The 21,155-nt window shown below is 45.2% G+C and overlaps 1 protein-coding gene across 6 annotated transcripts in view; it reads left to right on the forward strand.

Annotated features, from left to right (window-relative positions):
• Nucleotides 1-21,155, forward strand: part of smarca4a (SWI/SNF related BAF chromatin remodeling complex subunit ATPase 4a) — a 168,786-nt gene that overhangs the window by 101,397 nt on the left and 46,234 nt on the right. For all 6 annotated transcript variants that reach the window (XM_072248375.1, XM_072248380.1, XM_072248378.1 and 3 more), the window contains exons 13-23: nt 591-648; nt 1,169-1,290; nt 2,315-2,465; nt 3,644-3,807; nt 4,686-4,752; nt 4,857-4,967; nt 7,066-7,308; nt 10,059-10,172; nt 15,164-15,271; nt 16,690-16,776; nt 19,314-19,360. In XM_072248375.1, the coding sequence (XP_072104476.1) occupies nt 591-648; nt 1,169-1,290; nt 2,315-2,465; nt 3,644-3,807; nt 4,686-4,752; nt 4,857-4,967; nt 7,066-7,308; nt 10,059-10,172; nt 15,164-15,271; nt 16,690-16,776; nt 19,314-19,360 (1,272 nt within the window). The remainder of the gene's footprint in view (nt 1-590; nt 649-1,168; nt 1,291-2,314; nt 2,466-3,643; nt 3,808-4,685; nt 4,753-4,856; nt 4,968-7,065; nt 7,309-10,058; nt 10,173-15,163; nt 15,272-16,689; nt 16,777-19,313; nt 19,361-21,155) is intronic.

A 21,155-nucleotide genomic window follows, 5' to 3' on the forward strand; every position in this document is an offset into this window, starting at 1 on the left:
CAGAGGCACCGAGGAGTACAGGGACCTGGTTTCCTGAAAGTGGCTCACAGGTGGACAGGCTGGTGACGAAGTCTTTGGCCACACTGGCCTTCAGTCAGGGCACTGAGTACAGAAGCTGGGACATTGGTGAGCTCACATCTGTAGTACTGTGTTTAGTTCTGGACACCCTGTGATAGGAAAGATGCCACTGAGCTGCCAAAGAGCGCAGAGGAAATTTACAAGGATGTTGCTGGGATCGAGGGACTGAGTTATGGATAAAGGCTGGGACTTTCTTTCATTGGAGCATAGGAAAGTGAAGGTTGATCTTTCCCAGGGTTGTGGAATCAAGGAGAGAGATTTAATCAGAACCTGAGGGGCAACATTTTCACCCAAAGTGTGGTCCGTACATGGAATGGTCTGCCCGAGTAAGTGGTTGAGGCAGCTACTTCGACGGGGAAGATTTAGAGGGATATGGGCCAAATGTGACTAGCTCAGATGGGGATTTTGTTTGGCATGGGCCAAGTGGCCGAGGGGACTGTTTCCTTGTCTGACCCCTCTTTCCCAGCTCATTTCTGCACCTGTTATTATTTCTCTTTATTTCTTCCGAGCAGGTATGAGGTGGCCCCACGCTCTGACAGTGAAGACACTGGCTCTGAGGAAGAGGAAGAGGTAAGTTCAGAGAAGAAAGAGACACACGATCTAAAGCCTGTTGAGCAGGAGCCCTCGTTATAACACACACCTAGTGGACCAGTGCACATAGACCACAGGAAGCATTATAATGCCCGTGGTTTTTCCCTCCGGTCCAGCTGAGGGGTCTCGGCCCGAAATGTCAGCTGTTAACTTTTCCGTAGATGCTGCCTGGCCTGCCGAGTTCCTCCGGCATTTTGTGTACGTTGCTTGGATTTCCAGCACCTGCAGATTTTCTCTTCTTTGTTGATAATGGCAGTTGTACCCATTTGATCCAGTTTTCACAAGGCCAGATCTTCCCTCTGGCTTTTTGACATCACTAACTTAAAAAAATAGTGTTGATATTTTTAAGCTGCGGTGTAATTAAGCACCAAAACGTAAACTAAACATTTTTTTAGAAGAAGGAACACAATCAGAGCAAAAAGAAAAGTCCATTTTAGTGCAAAGTGGTCAAAATGGTGGACAGGTACCTGATCTATTGGTGGCTGTGTTTCTTGTTCAGGAAGAGGAAGAGGAGGAGCAGGCGGCCACATCAGCACCACCTACTGCCCCCGAGGAGAAGAAGAAAATTCAGGATCCAGACAGCGAAGAGGTGTCTGAGCTGGACGCCAGGCAGATCATAGAGTAAGTAGAGCATTAGGAGCTACAGTATGGACTGGGATGGAGCACTGTGAGTGGAATTGGCACGGTCACAAAGGGGAACCAACTGGTATGGGACAGAATGGTTGGGAATATACTCTAAAACAGCATTACGGCTGACGTTCTGGAGCGTAATGTGTGTCAGCTGGCTGGAGGTGAATGGGTGGGCAATTTATTGGAGCAGAACAGGTGAGCTGTTCTAGAGCAGTACAAGAATGGGTTTTCCAAAGTGGAATGGGGGGTTGTTTAGAACATGATGTGCAGGGTGGGGGTTCTGGAGCAGGATATAAGCAGAATCTTCCGGAGCAGAAGGACCTGACACATGAGGGGGACATCAGTGTGGACCAAGTTTATGGGAAGATTGTGATGTTCAGGAAATGATGCAAGGAAGCTTATCTGGAGCTAGATGTGCAGCAGCCTGGGCAGAATAGGGGCACGCTGTTCTAGAGCAGAAGCGTTCTAGTGCGTTATGGGGGAAATGATTCTGGAACAGAATGGGGGTGGTGTCCTGGAACCAAACTGAGATAAAGATCTGTATGAAGCATAATGCTTTCTTTGGCTGAGAGGAAGGGAACTGTTCTGTGGTGCAGAATATGTGGGATCTACTCTGGAGAACAGAGAGGATGACAAAATCTAATCATCAGTCCGGAGAGTATTCCTTTACCAGATGGAGAGTTGTGACAGTGACGGGCCAGCACGGTAGCATAGAGGTTGGCACAGTGCTGTTCAATGCTAGCTGTAAAATCAATCGGGGTTCAATTGTCTCGAAGGAATTTGTACATTCTCCCCATGACCACATGGGTTTTCTCTGAGTGCTCTGGCTTCCTCCCGAATTCCAAAGACATACGGGTTAGGGTTAGTAAGAGTTGTGGTGACACTTGCAGATACCCCCAGCACATCTTCAGACTGTGTTGGCTGCTGATGCCAATGACACATTCCACTGTATGTTTCGATGCTTCAATGTACAGCTGACAGGCAAGGCTAATCTTCTTCCAATCGCACCTTGCAGGAATGCCAAGCAGGACGTGGATGACGAGTACAGTGCGCCGTTGTCCAGCATGCACGGTCTGCAGTCCTATTACTCAGTCGCTCACGCGGTGACTGAGAGGGTGGATATTCAGTCCACCCTGCTTGTGAACGGTTTACTGAAACAGTATCAGGTAAAGGAGCGTCGGCTGGGTTCTGCTCTTCGCTTCATGAAGGCACGTTGGCTTCATAAACCAGAGTAATGTGTACAGGAGATGGGGTGTTACATTGAAGTTGGATAAGGCATTGGTGAGGTCTTATTTGGCGTATTGTGTGCAGTTCTGGTTGCCTAGGAGAGATATCAACAAGATTGAAGGTACGCAGAAAAAACTTACAAGGATGTTGCCGGGACCTGAGGCCCTGAGTTATAGGGAAGGGTTGAATACATTAGAAGTTTATTCCCGAGGGCAGGGGAGAATGAGGGGAGATTTGACTTGGCTATACAAAATTATGAGAAAATGAAGGGCGGCTTTTTCCACTGAGGTTGAGTGAGACCAGAACTAGAGGTCACGGGCTACGGGTGAAAGGTGAAATGTTTAAGGAAAACATGACGAGGAACTTCTTCACTCAGAGGGTGGTGAGAGTGTGGAACGAGCTGCAGCAGAAGTGATGGATGTGGATTCAATTTCAACATTTAAGAGAAATTTAGATAGGTACATGGATGGAGGGCTATGGTCCAAGGGCAGGTCAATGGAACTAGGCAGAGTAATAGTTTGGCACGTACTAGATGGGCCGAAGGGCTTGTGGGCTGTAGTGCTCTATGGCTCCATGACTCGTTTGTCACTAACTTACTGTGAGATGTCTAGTTTCCACCCCATGCACTGCATCATAGTGGGTGGGCCCCCCCTTAGCTCCCCATCACTGAGACTCCTGCTGCAGGCAACCATTTGGGATTTGGCCGAGGAATGTAGATTCCAAGAAGAATTAGTGACGTAGAGTTACAATGAAAAACCTGCTTGCAGCAGCATCACAGCAATGTAGCTACAGGGAGTGACACACAGAATTTAATTTATGCATAAATTATAAAAAAAATAAATGAAAAGAGAGCAAAAAAAGAGCTTAGTGTAAGGCATGTTCCATAGCGTCCCATTGCTGAGGTAGTGTTAAGCACCATCACAGACCAGTTGGGCTGTATGGACTGCTACTCCATTGACCACTGTTGTGTTATTGCTTTTTCCTTCTACTAGCTCGATGTACTGACGTTGTGACGTTCTGTATGGGTGGCGTGTTCTTCACTGTGCCTCGGTTACATGCGACAATAATAAACCAATCAACAATTATCGTTCTGTGTAACTCCTTGAATGCTACGCAGGTCAAAGGTCTGGAGTGGCTGGTGTCGCTCTACAACAACAACCTGAACGGGATCCTCGCCGATGAAATGGGCCTGGGGAAGACCATCCAGACCATCGCCCTCATCACATACCTCATGGAACACAAGCGCATCAATGGGCCATTCCTCATCATAGTACCTCTCTCGTAAGGAAATCTCTGCTCACCTCTCTATGTCCTGGAGATCTGAGGGAGGAAAGTTGACCAGAATCCTGCAGAACCTGGACAACTCCCCGTTAAAGCAATGATTCCCATCCTTCTGATTAAAAACGTGGTTTATCCAAAGTATACCATGGTTTTCCACAGACCGGAGCCAGATATGTTCTTGGGGTTAAAAAAAAATGCAGAGTAAATTCTATGGGATTGCTCCAAACCATTTCATTTCCTGATAACCAGGCTCGTTTACATTTTCTCTACAATCAGCTCACTGTAAAGGTTATTAAATTGGAGAGTGTGTTAACCTTTTGACCTATTAGAACACGTTTAACCAAAACCACAGAATCCATTGCCGCTGATGTTGTAATGACCCAGAGATCCTCCTTGGTCAACATTCCTTCCTCAACACACGAGATGCTGGAGGAATTTGTGTGTTGCTCCAGATCCTAGCATCTGCAGCCTCTTGTGTCTCCGTTCCTCCTTCATCCTTCCCGCCAACAGATGGTCATTTCTCTCATTTGCTGTCAGTGGGATCTTGCTGCATCCGTAAGGTCTGTCGCAGCGGGAACAGACTCAAAGGCAAAAGAGAAGCACCGTAGGCCCAGGGACAAGCAGCAGAGAAATATTTTATTTCTTTATATAGTGAATGTGGAAAAATGAGTCAGAAATTATGGAAGTGATTGCAATTTACTCTCTAGCCATGGGTAGACCTAATGTTGGCCGTTCATGTTTTATCAGCACAGTCTAACCTGACCCCTGAGGTGTGTTTCCTGCACTGTAATCACAACCCATCACGCTGCACAATCAGGAAGCGACGTGTTCTGTACAGCGATGCAAAACTCCAATCATGACCTTGATTATGTTTGCAGGACGCTCTCAAATTGGGCTTATGAGTTCGATAAGTGGGCTCCGTCTGTATCACGCATCTCTTACAAGGTAACCTCTAGTTCAGCTCTGACTCTGTGTGCAGGCATTTGGAACCAGACTGGTTATTACTGGAGCTGCAGAGATGATGTCTTTCTTGTTCCTCCCCCACACAGGGCTCTCCCGCGGCTCGAAGGGCCTTTGTTCCACTCCTCAGAAGTGGGAAGTTCAACGTCTTGCTCACCACCTATGAATATATAATCAAGGACAAGCATGTTCTTGCCAAGGTAAAAGTTTCCTCACTCCCTACAAAGATTTCCGGTACTCACCTTCTCCTCCTGCCAATTTGTGCTGAGGTATCATAGAAACATAGAAAACCTACAGCACAATACAGGCCCTTCAGTCCACAAAGCTGTGCCGAGCATGTCCTGACCTTAGAAATTCCCTAGGGCCACCCATAGCCCTCTATTTTACGGAGCTCCGTGTACCTATCCAGGAGTCTCTTAAAGGACCCTATCGTATCTGCCTCCACCACTGTCGCCAGCAGCCCATTCCACGCACTCACCAGTCTCTGCATAAAAAACTTACCCCTGACATCTCCTCTGTACCTACTTCCAAGCACCTTAAACCTGTGCCCTCTTGTGGTAGCCATTTCAGCCCTGGGAAAAAGCCTCTGACTATCCACACGATCAATGCCTCTCATCATCTTACAGACCTCTATCAGGTCACCTCTCATCCTCCGTTACTCCAAGGAAAAAAGGCTGAGTTCACTCAACCTATTTTCATAAGGCATGCCCTCCAAACCAGGTAATATCATTGTAAATCTCCTCTGCACCCTTTCTGTGGTTTCCACATCCTTCCTATAGTGAGGCGATCAGAACTAAGCACAGTACTCCAAGTGGGGTCTGACCTGGGTCCTATATAGCTGCAACATTACCTCTCGGCTCTTAAACTCAAACCCATGATTGATGAAGGACAATGCACCATTTGCTTTCTTAACCACAGAGTCAACCTGTGCAGCAGCTTTGAGTGTCCTATGGACTCGGACCCCAAGATCCCTCTGATCCTCCACACTACCAAGAATCTTACCATTAATACTATATTCTGCCATCATATTTGACCTACCAAAATGAACACCTCACACTTATCTGGGTTGAACTCCTTCTGCCACTTCTCAGCCCAGTTTCTGATCCTATCAATATTCCACTGTAACCTCTGACAGCCCTCCACACTATCCACAACACGTCCAACCTTCGTATCATCAGCAAATTTACTAACCCATCCCTCCACTTCTTCATCCAGGTCATTTATAAAAATCACGAAGAGTAGGGGTCCCAGAACAGATCCCTGAGGCACACCACTAGTGACCAACCTCCATGCAGAATATGACCCGTCTGCAACCACTCGTCAGTGTTCATCTTCGTACACCCTACCTCTGTCCAGTTCACCTGTAAATGTTTGAGCTATGGCCTCTGGTGCCTTACTGTTTTCCAAATCCATTATCCGATCAATTTCCCAGCCCATCCATTACCCAACCTATTGTCCCTCCCCATCCATCACCCGACCCACTGTCCCTCCCCATCCATCACCCGACCCACTGTCCCTCCCCATCCATCACCCGACCCATTGTCCCTCCCCATCCATTACCCAACCCACTGTCCCTCCCCATCCATCACCCAACCCACTGTCCCTCCCCATCCATTACCCAACCCATTGTCCCTCCCATCCATCACCCAACCCACCGTCCCTCCCCATCCATCACCCAACCCATCCATTACCCAACCCACTGTCCCTCCCCATCCATCACCCAACCCACTGTCCCTCCCCATCCATCACCCAACCCATTGTCCCTCCCCATCCATTACCCAACCCATTGTCCCTCCCATTCATCACCTAACCCACTGTCCCTCCCCATCCATCACCCAACCCACCGTCCCTCCCATCCATTACCCAACCCATTGTCCCTCCCCATCCATTACCCAACCCATTGTCCCTCCCCATCCATCACCCAACCCACTGTCCCTCCCCATCCATTACCCAACCCACTGTCCCTCCCCATTTTACACAGCCCACTGCCCCATTGTACCCATCCCACTGTCCTTCTTCATCCATTACCCAAACCACTGCACTCCCCATTGTAACCAAATCAATCGCCCCACCCCATCCATTGTCCAGCCCACTGCTCACCCCATCCATTACCCAAACCATTGCCCTTCCCATCCAGTACCCAACAGAATAGTAGAATATAGACTAGATATGGGCAGAGAAATAGCAGCTGGAGGGAAATACCTGGACAAATGTGAAGTGTTGCACTTTGGGAGGTGAAATGTAAGGGGAAGTATACGGTTAATAGGAGGATCCCTAACAGCATGTTTCTCCTGTCAGATCCGTTGGAAGTACATGATTGTGGACGAGGGTCATCGGATGAAAAACCATCACTGTAAGCTGACACAGGTGCTGAACACACACTACGTGGCTCCACGTCGCCTCCTGCTGACTGGCACCCCGCTGCAGAACAAGCTGCCCGAGCTGTGGGCGCTCCTCAACTTCCTGCTGCCTACCATTTTCAAAAGCTGCAACACATTTGAGCAGTGGTTCAATGCTCCCTTTGCCATGACGGGGGAGAAGGTACGTTCCGTGAGGGATGGTTGGAGGTGGCCTGAGCACGGGGTTTGTGTCACCCGACCAAACCTTCATGCATTTTTGGCCATCACTCTTCAGGAAGGATGTGAGGATCCTAGAGTGGGCCAGAAGAGATCTACTGAAGCATTGCAAAGGATTTCAGCTCCAGAATTGGAATGGAGAAGCTGGGGTTGTTCTCCTTGGAGTATAGGGGAAAGTTTGGTGGAGGTAGACAAGTTCATGTTTAGAAGAGAGGGAAAAGACAAAGCTGTTGCCCTGAGTGGGTGGTTCAAGGGCCATTTCTAGACAACAGATACAAGGGAGCGTGATAGAACTGATTAACTGGAACGCACTGCTTGTGGGGATGGTGGAAAAGGAAGCAGTTGCTGCTCTATTTTATTTTATTTTGAGATACAGGCCCTTCCAGCCTCACAAAGTCACACCATCCAGTTACGCCCATGTTACCAATTAACCTACTAATCCATACGTCTTTGGAATGTGGAAGGAAACTGGAGCACCCAGAGGAAAGCCATGCAGTCACAGGAACAATGTAGAAACTCCTTACAGACAGCAGTGGAATTGAATCCCTGGTCACTGGCTCTGTAATAGCATTGTGCTAATGTGTACACTAGGGTGCGGGTGGGTGCTTAGAGAAGGGAACTGGACTGGCACTGGAGCGGATTAAGTTGTTGTATTGTGGGGCAGGAGTGGTCAGCCAACTGGCTCTTCTTCCAAATCTTCAGGAGATACAGGAGACTTCAGATGCTGGTTCTGGACCAAAAAAGTAAAGAGCTGGAGAAACTCAGTGGGTCAGCCAGCATCTATGGAGGGAAATGGACAGGTGATGTTTCCAGTTGAGACAGACTAGGTGAAGGCTCTTGACTCAAAACATCAGTTTTCACTTTCCTTCTATAAATGCTGCCTGACCTTCTGATTTCCTCCACTTACTTGTTTCCTTTACATTGATTTCTCTAACTTCCAATATTTCCTCCCTCTTCTCCTTCCTTCTTCTCCTTCCTTCTTTTCCCATCCACCATTCTAGCTCCCCTATTACCCCTTCTCTTCTTTTCACCTGCCTGTTGCCTCCTACTGGTGCCTCTCCTTCTTCTTCAGCCCTTTACCTCTTCCACCTATCACCTCCTAGCTTCTCACTTCATCCCCTCTCCCACCCACCTACCTGGCCTCACCTATCACCCGCCAGCTGGTACTCCTTATCTCTCCCGCACCTTCTTTTTCTGACTTCAGCCCTTCCATTCCCGTCCTAATGAAGGGTCCCAGCCCGAAAGGGGGGCTGTGGAATGCAATTCCATTTGTGAGGGAGGGCACTTAGGCATTGCTGGTTCCTTCCCGACTTTGCTTCGGAATAGAGTGCATCTTCTCATTGTCAGCTGGTGGCTGGGTTGTCAGGTGCTGGCGGAGTAAGTACGACTCTCATGTCCTGTCCACAGCAGTATGGCTTTTAACGCCCGCATTGGGTACTTTGGAGCCCGTAAACCTCAGATGACCTTTCAGTTACAGAGGGATGGCTGAACTATTGGGGAGAGTGGGGCTGAGGCTGACAGGAGAGAACCATGCATTTATAGTGCTGACATACTGTCTCCAGTGTGCAGACCAATATTCATCCATCGGTCAACGTTTCCTGCCAACATCACCAGAGCAGATTATTTGGCTTTCATCACATCGCGAGATGCTATGCACAAATTGGCTTTCACTGTACTCATGAGGAAAGATTGAGTGAACTAGGAGTGAAGGGGGTGAGGAGATAGAGATGTACAAGATACTAACAGGCATTGATAGAGTGGGCAGCCCAGGGTGGAAATGGTAAATACAAGGAGGCATAATTTTAAGGTGATTGGAGGAAAGTATTGGCAGGGAAATGTTATTACATGGAGAGTGGTGGTGGATGTGTGAACACTCTCCCAGAGTGGTGGTAGAGGCAGATACATCAGAGACATTTAGTAGACTATTAGATAGGGAATTGATGAAGGAAAAGTGGAGGGTTATGTGGGAGGGAAAGGTTAGATTGACTTTGGAGTAGCTTAAAAGGTCAGCACAGCATTGTGAGCCGAAGGGCTTGTACAGTGCTGTAATGTTTTATAGAACATAGAATAGTACAGCACAGTACAGGCCCCTCGGCTCACTATGTTGTGCTGACCCTTAAACCCTGCCTCCCATATAACCCCCACCTTAAATTCCTCCATATACCTGTCTAGTAGTCTCTTAAATTTCACTAGTGTATCTGCCTCCACCACTGACTCAGGTAGTGCATTCCACGCACCAACCACTCTCTGAGTAAAAAACCTTCCTCTAATATCCCCCTTGAACTTCCCACCCCTTACCTTAAAGCCATGTCCTCTTGTATTGAGCAGTGGTGCCCTGCGGAAGAGGCACTGGCTGTCCACTCTATCTATTCCTCTTAATATTTTGTATACCTCTATCATGTCTCCTCTCATCCTCCTTCTCTCCAAAGAGCAAAGCCCGAACTCCCTTAATCTCTGATCATAATGCATACTCTCTAAACCAGGCAACATCCTGGTAAATCTCCTCTATACCCTTTCCAATGCTTTCACGTCCTTCCTATAGTGAGGCGTTATGTTCTTGCTTTTGCACAGTGACCACATCCATTGGCCAATTGAAATGTCCTGAGATTGGGAAAGGCCCTCTGTAAATGCAAGCTTTTGAATGGGGAGGGAGATGTGCCTCCCTTGCCAAATACCGAATCAATCTGCCTCCATTTTGTCTAACATCCCAAACAGGTGGATTTGAACGAGGAGGAAACCATTCTGATCATCCGACGCTTGCACAAGGTCCTCCGCCCCTTTCTGTTACGGCGATTGAAAAAGGAAGTGGAAGCTCAGCTTCCTGAGAAGGTACGGAATTCTTCTGGTGGTTTGAAGTGGACACGTGGGTTAAAGATCAATGGTGATTACATTGGGTTTGGGGTGAAAGGAAAGGGCAACTAGACTCACATATCTTGGGGGTTTCAAACAACTGTCAAATTTTCATTTACTTATTATTATTTCAAGGTGTGAACATCGTTGACATACCACACAATTATTGCCCACCTCCAGTTGTCCTTGAACTGACCACTTGCTGGTCCATTTCCAAGATAAGAGAATAGCTTTAGTTGTCATATGTATATCAAAACATACATTGGAATGCTTGGCTTGCGTCACAGTCGGATGACTGTGCTGGGGGCAGCCCGCGAGTGTCACCATCTTTCCGGTGCCAACATAGCGCGCCCACAATTTGTTAACCTTAACCTATACGACTTTGGAATGTGGGAGGGAACTGGAGCACCCCGCATGGTCACAGGGAGAACGTACAAACTCCTTACAGACAGTGGCGGGAATTGAACCCTGGTTGTGATCACTAGTGTCGTTGGGCATTACACTAACCACTATGCTACCCAGACAGCATTTAAGAATCTGGTCAAGTATATTGTCACCTGCAAGCATGGAAGGGTCAGGTACTCTGGAAAAACTTCCTGCAGCAACTTCACACAATCAAAGATGAGTTCATTGTCAATGAAAAACTTACTTGCAGCAGCATAAAGGCATATGACAATATTCATTAGAAACACATAAATTATAGACAATTTCAGAATCAGGTTCAACATCACTAGCACGTGTCATGAAATTTGTTGTTATGCTGCAGCAGAACATTGTAATACATAAGAAAAACATTATTATAGTAAATTACATATGTCATGTCTTACTTGTAATTGCATCGATATATTAGGCCCAGGGTACATCCTCAGAGATGTTGGCGCCCAGGGAAATTGTTCACCCTTTCTGAAGCCTACAAATAAATCTATGGTCTTACTAATGTTGAGTGCAAGGTTTTTTAATTGCAACACCACAGCAATTTCTTACAAAAAAGAACAAATGAGAACAAGAAAAAATCCATTGTACTGCCAAGTAGTCGTGGTGTTGCTGTTTGAGGTAGTGATTAGTGTTGGTTCAGGAGCCTACAAGAGCCACAGGCATATAGGTTACAGATTACACACAGATTATAAATCATGCACAAATTATACAAGACAGTGAAGAGAGGGGAAAAACGCCACCACATTGGTAGGTTTGGAATCTCTTATGGGCCAGGCTAAGTAAAGATGACAGATTTTCTGTCCTATAGACGTGTGTTGACAGCAATCATCAATTCTTTTCACATTCTAGATCATTAACTGAATTGAAACTCCCCAGCAGTTATGATGGGATTTAAACTCAAAAGTCTAGATTGTTAGTTTCAGTTCCTGGTTTATTGGCCCAGTAATTTAAGCTGTGCACCACAGGCACAGTAGCTGAGCCTCACATTGACAGTACAGCTGGTCTGACCTGAAGAATATTACCACACAACCCTTGCAGAGAGCTCCTCACCACTAATGGCCAATACTCCTTGGATAACATCAAAACATAACCCCCAGCACAATCCTCGCTGATTTGATTCGACACGAGCAATGCATTTCACTGTACGTTTCAATGTACATGTGACAATAAAGTTAATCATCTAATTAGGCTAGTCAGACAACCAGACCCAAGAACAGCTTCTTCCCATTGCTGTCAGACTTGTAAACCAGTCACCTCCTTTACGTCCCCTGCCGCCTTCTTGAACCCTTAATCCTACTTCTGTTATGTCAATTTGGCATTTCCTTTTGCACTGCCAAAGATTGCACTGTTCTGTTGCTTTGTGCTCATCACTGTATTTATTCTTTCTTTCTTTCTTTTTAAATCTTTTATTAATTTTCCAAAATTATAAACAAAATAACAATGTTGATACAAAGAGATTGGAATAATCTTATTATTAATAAACATATACAAAAAAGATTTCAGATAACACAGGTGTAATAGACTTCCAAACTCATGATGTAGTTAATCATAAAGAAAAAAAGAAATAAAAAGAAAAAAAATACAAAGAACCCCACCCCCCCAAAAAAGGAAAAAGGAGAACTAAATAATAAACCCAAAAAAGCAAACGGAACAAAACAGGGCTGGACCAATATCTTAAATCGAACACGTTCAGTAATGTCGTAACCTCGCTCCTCTATTCATATATTTTAAGTTAATAAGAAGGATTCGGAAAGGTCAAATTACATCATATGAAAATGTTGAATGAATGGTTTCCAAGTTTCTTCAAGTTTAACCGAAGGAGCAAAAATATCACTTCTAATTTTTTCTAAATTTAAACATAATATAGTTTGGGAAAACCATTGGAATGTAGTAGGAGGATTGATTTCCTTCCAGTTCAATAAAATAGATCTTCTGGCCATTAAAGTAACAAATGCAATCATCCGACAGGCTGAAGAAGACAAAGATCTATGTTCTACCACTGGCAATCCAAAAATTGCTGTAATAGGATAGGGTTGTAAATCAAAACATAAAACTGTTGAGATAATATCAAAAATATCTTGCCAATATTTTTCCAAGAGAGAACAGGACCAAAACATATTAGTTAAAGAAGCCACCTCAGAGTGACATCTGTCACAAATAGGGTTTATATGGGAATAAAAACAGGCTAATTTAACTTTAGACATATGGGCTCTATGCACTTTAAATTGTATTAATGTATGTTTAGCATATATAGAGGAAGTACTGACTAATTGAAAAATTTTATCCCATTTCTCTATAGGTAGGCAAAGTTGAAGTTCCCTTTCCCATTCATTTTTAATTTTATCAGATATACCTGGCTGTCATTTCATAATTATATCATAGGTAGATGCTACTCATCCCTTCTGAAGAGGATTTAAACCAAAATTTTACCGATGATATCGGTAGGGTATGATATCAGAAAGGTAGGCAACATAGTATTTAAAAAATTTCTTATTTGTAAATATCTAAAAAAATGGGATCTAGGCAAATCAAATTTCTTAGAGAACTGTTCAAAAGACATGAAACAGTTATCCAGAAATAAGTCACGAAAACATGTTATACCTTTTGTTTTCCATATCAAAAAGGCTTGGTCCATAACTGAGGGTTGAAAAAAAATTAGGTATAATAGGGGTATTTATTGTATGTATTATTACCGTGTACTCTGTTTACTCAGCTTCACGTGAGCAAGGACTTTCATTGCATCTCATTGTGTGACAAGAAGTTAACCTGAATCTGAATCATGCAGGCTGCAAGATCAGATAATCCTGTTAGTTGTGAGAGAAATGTTGGCCAGGAGGCCAGGAAGGACCCTCTTCTCTGCAAAGCAGTGTCACTGGGTCATTTCCACTCTCCGCTCATCCACGCTGAGAGAGTAGACTAGCTCGTGAGCAATTGGACCCCAACCCTGAAGCATAGGGATTAGTGAAGGTAGGTGCTTGATAGAACAATCTGAGACAGAATTACATTTATTATAAGTGACTTAGATGGCAGGAAATTTGTTGATGTGCCACAGCAGAACAACAAAAAGACATAACATGACCATAAATTACAAAAAATAAATAAATAGTGCAAAGCAAAAGAAATAATGAGGTGGTGTTCACAGGTTCATGAACTGTTCAGAAATCTGATGGCGGAGGGGAAGAAGCTGTTCCTAAAATGTTGAGTGTGTCTTCAGGCTGCTTTACCTTCTCCCTGGTGGTAGTAATGAGAGGAGGACGTGTACTGGGCAATGAAGGTTCCTAACAATGGATGCTGTTTTTTTGAGGCATTGCCTTTTGAAGGTGTACTCGAGGATGGGAGGGCTTGTGTCTATGATGGAGCTGACTGAATTTACAGCCCCCTCTGCAGCTTTTTCCAATCCTGTGCAATGGTGCCTTCATACCAGATGTTGATGCAACCACTCAGAATGCTCTCCATGGTACAGCTATAGAAATTTGCTAGTCCTGGTTGGATGGGCCAAAGGGTCTCTTTCTGTGGTCTGCAATTCTATGATCCAGCCTTCTGTGTCTTCAGCAGAAGTGGGCTGAGAAGTGGCAGATGGAGTTCAACCCGGAGAAGTGTGAGGTGGTACACTTTGGAAGGACAAACTCCAAGGCAGAGTACAAAGTAAATGGCAGGATACTTGGTAGTGTGGAGGAGCAGAGGGTTCGGGGGGTACATGTCCACAGATCCCTGAAAGTTGCCTCACAGGTAGATAGGGTAGTTAAGAAAGCTTATGGGGTGTTAGCTTTCATAAGTCGAGGGATAGAGATTTAGAGTCGCGATCTAATGATGCAGCTCTATAAAACTCCGGTTAGGCCACACTTGGAGTATTGTGTCCAGTTCTGGTCGCCTCACCGGAAGGATGTGGAAGCATTGGAAAGGGTACAGAGGAGATTTACCAGGATGCTGCCTGGTTTAAAGAGTATGGATTATGATCAGAGATTAAGGGAGCTAGGGCTTTACTCTTTGGAGAGAAGGAGGATGAGAGGAGACATGATAGAGGTGTACAAGATATTAAGGGGAATAGATAGAGTGGATAGCCAGCGCCTCTTCCCCAGGGCACCACTGCTCAATACAAGAGGACATGGCTTTAAGGTAAGGGGTGGGAAGTTCAAGGGGGATATTAGAGGAAGGTTTTTTTACTCAGAGAGTGGTTGGTGCGTGGAATGCACTGCCTGAGTCAGTGGTGGAGGCAGATACACTAGTGAAATTTAAGAGACTACTAGACAGGTATATGAAGGAATTTAAGGTGGGGGATTATGGGAGGCAGGGTTTGAAGGTCGGCACAACATTGTGGGCTGAAGGGTCTGTAATGTGCTGTACTATTCTATGATTTATCGTTGCCTTGTGGGTGTGGTGTTGTGCCTACCCTCGTACTGTGTGGGTATACTCACTTCCAGACCTCAGCTGACCAAAGGCACGATTCACATTGGAGGGATTGGGAGGTGGGAGGAAGAGGGTCTTGGGTGCATGTTGACACTCCACAGTTAAGGTGCTGCGTTATCCCCTCACAGGTGGAATACGTCATTAAGTGCGACATGTCAGCTCTGCAGAGGGTGCTGTACCGTCACATGCAGGCAAAAGGAGTGCTGCTGACCGATGGCTCAGAGAAGGACAAGAAGGTCTGGAAACCCTCCAGTTGACTACTGACACTGTCTCCTTCACAGGAGCAGAGGCTTGTGGTGGCTAGTTGTTATTACTCTTCCGCATGGTTACAGTTCATTTATCTCCCAGCCTGGCCTGCCCACTTGTTTGGTAATGTCTCTCAGATTCCTGTTGGTTCACTTCCAACTGGTGAAGGTTTACCCCAGCTTGATGTGGCTTTGCAAGCTTGGTTGGCCTTTAATGGTAGAGAGGTGTGAAATTCCCTTGCATTAGGCTTGAGAGAAAGGAAGCAGGCTTCATCCCACTGTTGAAGGATTCCAACAGGATGTAAGAGTCAGAGATTTAGGAGAGAGAGGGAAGGAACTGTGGAATGACATTAGAAACAAGGATAATATCATTGACCATCAGTAGCAACGTGTGGAAAAATACCCCAAAAAATGTTAGCATGTATAGTTTATAGAAGACATGGACGATAGAAAATGGAGGACTATATGGAAGGGAAACGTTAGATTATCTTGGAGTTGGTTAAAAGGTTGGCAGAACATTATGGGCTGAAAGGCCATGGAGCAGACACAATGGGCTGAATGGCCTAATTCTGCTCCTATGTCTTACGCCTGTACTGTACTATGATCTGTTGAACAGCAGAGCCCATGTTGTCGTACCATCCTTTTAACCTACTCCTCGATCGATCAAACCCTTCCCTCCTACACAGCCCATGACCCTCCATTTTTCTTGCGTCCGTGCACTAGTTTGACAGCATTAGAGGGCATTTGAATGGATGCTCGATTGAAGGGGGTGGATTTTATGATAAACTTAAAGGAGAAGATGGGGGAGGATGCCAGAGGGATTTGGGGATGGAATTCAGGAACCTGGGGGTTTCGGCAGCAGAAGGCAAGGCTGCCAATGGTAATGTGAATAATCATGGCTTCACAAGAGGCTGGAATTTAACCCTTCTCACAGGTTTGTAAGACTGAAGGAGGTTGGAAAGGTAGAGCGTGAAGAAGTCTTAGGAGATTTTGAAAGAGAATAAAATCTTAGAACTGGAGCATGAGGCAACTAGGAACCAATGGAGGGCAAGAAACACAGAGATAACTGAACTGAGTTAAGAGCCTGAGGATCAATGGAATAAGAAAGATGCGAGAAGATTCGGAATGGGATTAGGAGACCATTGTTGCAGCGAGTAAACTAAATGGGCTGAATGGCTGTTTGTTTGTTTACAAAATTATATGAGGCTTTCCCACATAGGTGTAGTAAAGGTGAAGGAAAAATAATATTGTTTGCAGACTTTAACTTTTGGAGGACTAAGATTCTGGCCTTTTAACCAGGCAGATTACACAGCCTTCAATGGGAATACCTTTCCTTTGACCTCTCTCTCTATTACACTGAGGTCAGGTTCTGCCACTTAATTGTGAATTTTTTGGCATCTTCTCTGCAGGGCAAAGGTGGCACCAAGACTTTGATGAACACCATCATGCAGCTGAGGAAGATTTGTAACCACCCGTACATGTTCCAGCACATTGAGGTAGGTGGCACGGCACAGGGCCAGAGTCACTGGACAATGGGAGAGGTGGGAGAGCGGTTGACCAAGGTGAAGTGCATCTGCTCCTTAAACCATGAGATATAGCAACAGAATTAGGCCTTTAAGTCTGCTTTGCCATCATTTAACGTATTTTTCTCAATTCCATTCTCCCACCTCCTTATAACCCTTAACTCCCTTATCAACCAAGAGCCTTTCAATTTCTGTCTTAAGTACACCCAATGACTTGGCCTTCAAAGCTGTCTGTCGCAATCGATTTACCACCCTCTTCCTCATCTCAGTTCAAAAAGAACATCCTTCTATTCTAACGCTGTGCTCTCAGATCCTAGACTCTCCTATGGAAATGCCCTCTCCACATCCACTCTATCTCAGCCTTTCAGTATTAAGTAGTTTTCTCTCACCCTTATGAACTTCATCAAGTACAGGCCCAGAAACATCAAACACTCCTCGTACGTTAAGTCTTTCACACCCGGTATCATTTTTGTGAATCCCCTGTGGGCCCTCGAGGGCCAGCAGCTCTTTCCTTAGCTATGGGGCCCAAAATTGCTCACGGTATTCCAAATGGAGTCTGATCCACACCTTTGTAAAGCTCCCCCACCCTACCTGAGTACTCTCGCTATACAGGCTCTGTTTAAGTGTACATTTCTCTCAAAGTCAGGTGAGCCATGAGAGGCAGAAAGATAGGGGAGAGTGGTTACAGAGGTAGATGTAAGAAGCTGCGATCCCCAAGCTTAAGGAACAAGAACTGGATTTCCAATTCTTGATCGCTTGCTGAAAGGTGGGTGGGTGTGTGTGTGTGTGTGTGTGTGTGTGTGTGTGTGTGTTATAACTTGCGTCTGTTTAATTTTGTAGGTGAACATGTTTGTTGATTTATGTACGTATATGGTAACATGTACAAATATTGTACATGTGCATTGTTGTGGATTGCTTAGCTGACTGTGTGTGTGTGTGTGTGTGTGCGTGTGTGTGTGTGTGTGTGTGTGATTGAGTACATGCTTGTGCATCTGCCCATAAAACATAGCACAGTACAGTCCCTTCGGCCTATAATTTTATGTGGACCTGTTTACCTACTCCAAGATCCATCTAATGCTTCCCTCCCACATTGCCCTCCATTTTTTCTTCCTGTACTACAGAGTACACTCCCTTCAGCCCATGATGTTATACCGACCTTTTAATCTACTCCACGATCTATCTAACCCTTCCCTCCTACACAGCCCTCAACTTTTCAACCACCCACTTCAACCCTGCTTCCCAATCCCATTCAGATATGTCCATCCATGGCCTCCTCTACTGCCACGATAAGGCTAAATTCAGGTTGGAGGAGCAACACCTCATATACCGTCTAGGTAGTCTCCAGCCCCTTGGTATGAACTTAGAATTCTCCAACTTCCGGTAATTCCCTCCCCCTCCCTTCCTCTATCCCTATTTCACATCACCTCCCTCATAGTTCCGCCTCCTTCTTCTACCACCCATTGTTTTCAGGGCTATGACGTCAATGCTTCCCCTTCCCCACCCCTTTGTCTTTCAAATTACTGGTCTTTCAACTGAAGCTACAAGCATTCTTCAAATCCTTCCCCATCTTTCATTCTTCAGTCCTGACGAAGGGTTCCGGCCCAAAACGTCGACTCATCGTTTCTCACTGATGCTGCCCGACCTGCTGAGTTCATCCAGTGTACTGAAAGTGTTACTTTGATCACAGCATCTGCAGATTATTTTGCGTTTTCAATCATCCATATGCCTATCTAAGATCTTACATGTCCCTAATGTCTCTGCCTCTACCACCACCCCTGACAACATGTTCCACACACTCACCCCTCTCTGTGTAAAAGACCAACCTCTAACATACCCCTTGTACTTTCCTCCTATCACCTTAAAATTATGCCCTTTCGCATTAGCCATTTCCACCCTGGGAAAAAGTCTCTGGACTGACCACTCTGTCTATGCATCTTATCATCTTATGCACCTCTATCAAGTCAGCTTTCATCCTCCTTCACTCCGAAGAGAAAAGCCCTAGCTTGCTTAACCTTTATGAGACAAGTTTAAGGTTGTGTTGAGTCCTAATTTCATCTACTGTTCATCTGCAAACAGTTCAAAGAATAAATAGGATGTTTTGGGTCAAGACCCTTCATCAGAGCTGGTTCTCGACCCAAAACATTGACTGTCCATTTCCCTCCACAGATGCTGCCTGACCCACTGAGTTCCTCCAGCATTTTGTGTTTGTTGCTCCAGCCTTCCAGCATCTGCTGTCTCTTGTGTCTCACTTTACAAAAGGGTCAGCATAGGTCTAGTAGTTAGAATGCCCTGTTGCAATGTATGATCCTCTCATCTGGAATCCAGAAATGTTCTATTGTGATTGGCCATTTAAATAAAGAGCATGCATTAGGTGATAGAAATCACTGTGTAATTGGCTAAATGTGATGTTGGTTAAATAGCTGCTGGGAATTCTCTGGGAATTCAGAATATTCCCATGATTATCTGTGTCCTTTTCCTTTCATTTCTTGACGCTTTGTCTTTTTGATCAGGAATCTTTCTCAGAACACTTGGGATTTACTGGAGGCATTGTACAAGGGTAAGTCAGACCAGTCTCCACATGTGTCACCATTTGAAATGGGTGACATAGTGTTCAGTGAATTGGGTAAACCATGTCTCCCCAGACCAGACTTAGAATCTCACTTGCCTGTGTTGAATTTCAACTACTGAGTGTGTAAGATGAAGTTTCATGAATGAAGCTCGAGAAATGATCGCAGCTGATCTTCTGACTGAGTGTGCATGAGACTGTTAGCAGGACCTAATTAAAGGCAGATTCAAACACTCAATCTGTGAAGATGCATCTGATCTGAGGTTTTCCCTAAGGATTTATTGGAATGACTCTGATATGAGGGGCGAATGAAATAATGGGATTAGTGGAATGGGTAGCTGATGGTCAGCATGGATTCAGTGGGGCAAAGGACCTGTTTCTGTGCTGTACGACTGTGATCAGAATTGGGGTGTCCCCGTGGCTCTTTGAGTGCCGCACAGAATCTCGCCCTATAAAGCGAGCATCAAAAGACGAACTTCCTTTGCAGTTACAGGGAAACAGGAGACCTCTGGCGGATCAGTATGGCAGACAGCAGGGAGATTTCCATGTCTTGACAGTCCTGGAAAATAACGGCTCAGAGCTGGGGAGCCTGGATATCGATGCTGGTTTAGGATTTAGGTGAAGGAAGCCCGGAATCTAACCGGGTGGTACAAAAAGACTGCTGGAGGAACTCAGCAGGTCGAGCAGCATCTGTGGGAATAAAGAAATAGTCAATATTTCAGGTCGAGGCTCTGCATTAGGGGACTGATAACACTCCTGCGATGTACCTTGAGACAACTGATGATATTCAGTGCATAAGAGCAGATTTTTCACTACCACCATTGAGGAGGAGGTACAGAAGCCTGAAGACCCACAATCAATTATTTAGGAGCAGCTTCTTTCCCTGAGTTGTCCATGTACAACATTATTCCTTTTTCTGTATTATTTATTTTTATAATTTATAATAATTTAATGAATTTGCACTGTACTGTTGCCCAAACAACAAATCTCATGACAGAAGTTAAGGATAGCTTCTCTGTTATATTACCAGAACAAAATTGTAGGTACTGAAATCCAAAATCAAACCAGAAAATGAAGATAAAGATTAGCTTTATTTGTCACATGTACATTAAGATGTGTACATGTCACAGACAGTGAGATGAGTCAAATCAAATCAGCGAGGATTGTGCTGGGGGCAGTTTGCAAGTGTTGCCATACTTCTGGCAACAACATAGCAAGCCCACAACTAACTAACGCTAAACTAATGCTACCTCATTCGTCTTTGGAATGTGGGAAGACACCGGAGCATTGGGAGGAAACCCATGTGGTCACAGTGAGAACGTAACAAACTCTTTACGGGCAGTGGCGGGATTTGAACCCCAATCTTACAGCTGCCCCTGTAAAGCATTGTGTTAACTGCAATGCGACTGTGCCGCCCTGGATGATGGAAATACAAAGCACGTGTATGGAGAGAGAAACAGAGTTAAATACTTCAGGTCCAAGACAAAATGCTCAGAATGTTTGTCAAGGAGTCATAGACTTCTCTTTTCATAAGACACCCGACCTGAATTAGGCCAGTCAGCCCATCAAGTCTACTCCAGCAACTGGTTTATACCCCTCTCCACCCCATTCTTCTGCCTTCTCCCTGTAAACTTTGACACCCGGATTAACCAAGAACCTATCAACCTCTGCTTTAAATATACTCATTGCCTTGGCCTCCATAGCTATCGTGGCAATGAATTCCACAAATTCACCACCCTCTGACAAAAGAAATTTCTTCTCATCAATCCTAAATGAACGTCCCTCT

Source organism: Mobula birostris, chromosome 32, assembly GCF_030028105.1.
Source record: "Mobula birostris isolate sMobBir1 chromosome 32, sMobBir1.hap1, whole genome shotgun sequence".
NCBI classification, from domain to species: Eukaryota; Metazoa; Chordata; class Chondrichthyes; order Myliobatiformes; family Myliobatidae; genus Mobula; species Mobula birostris.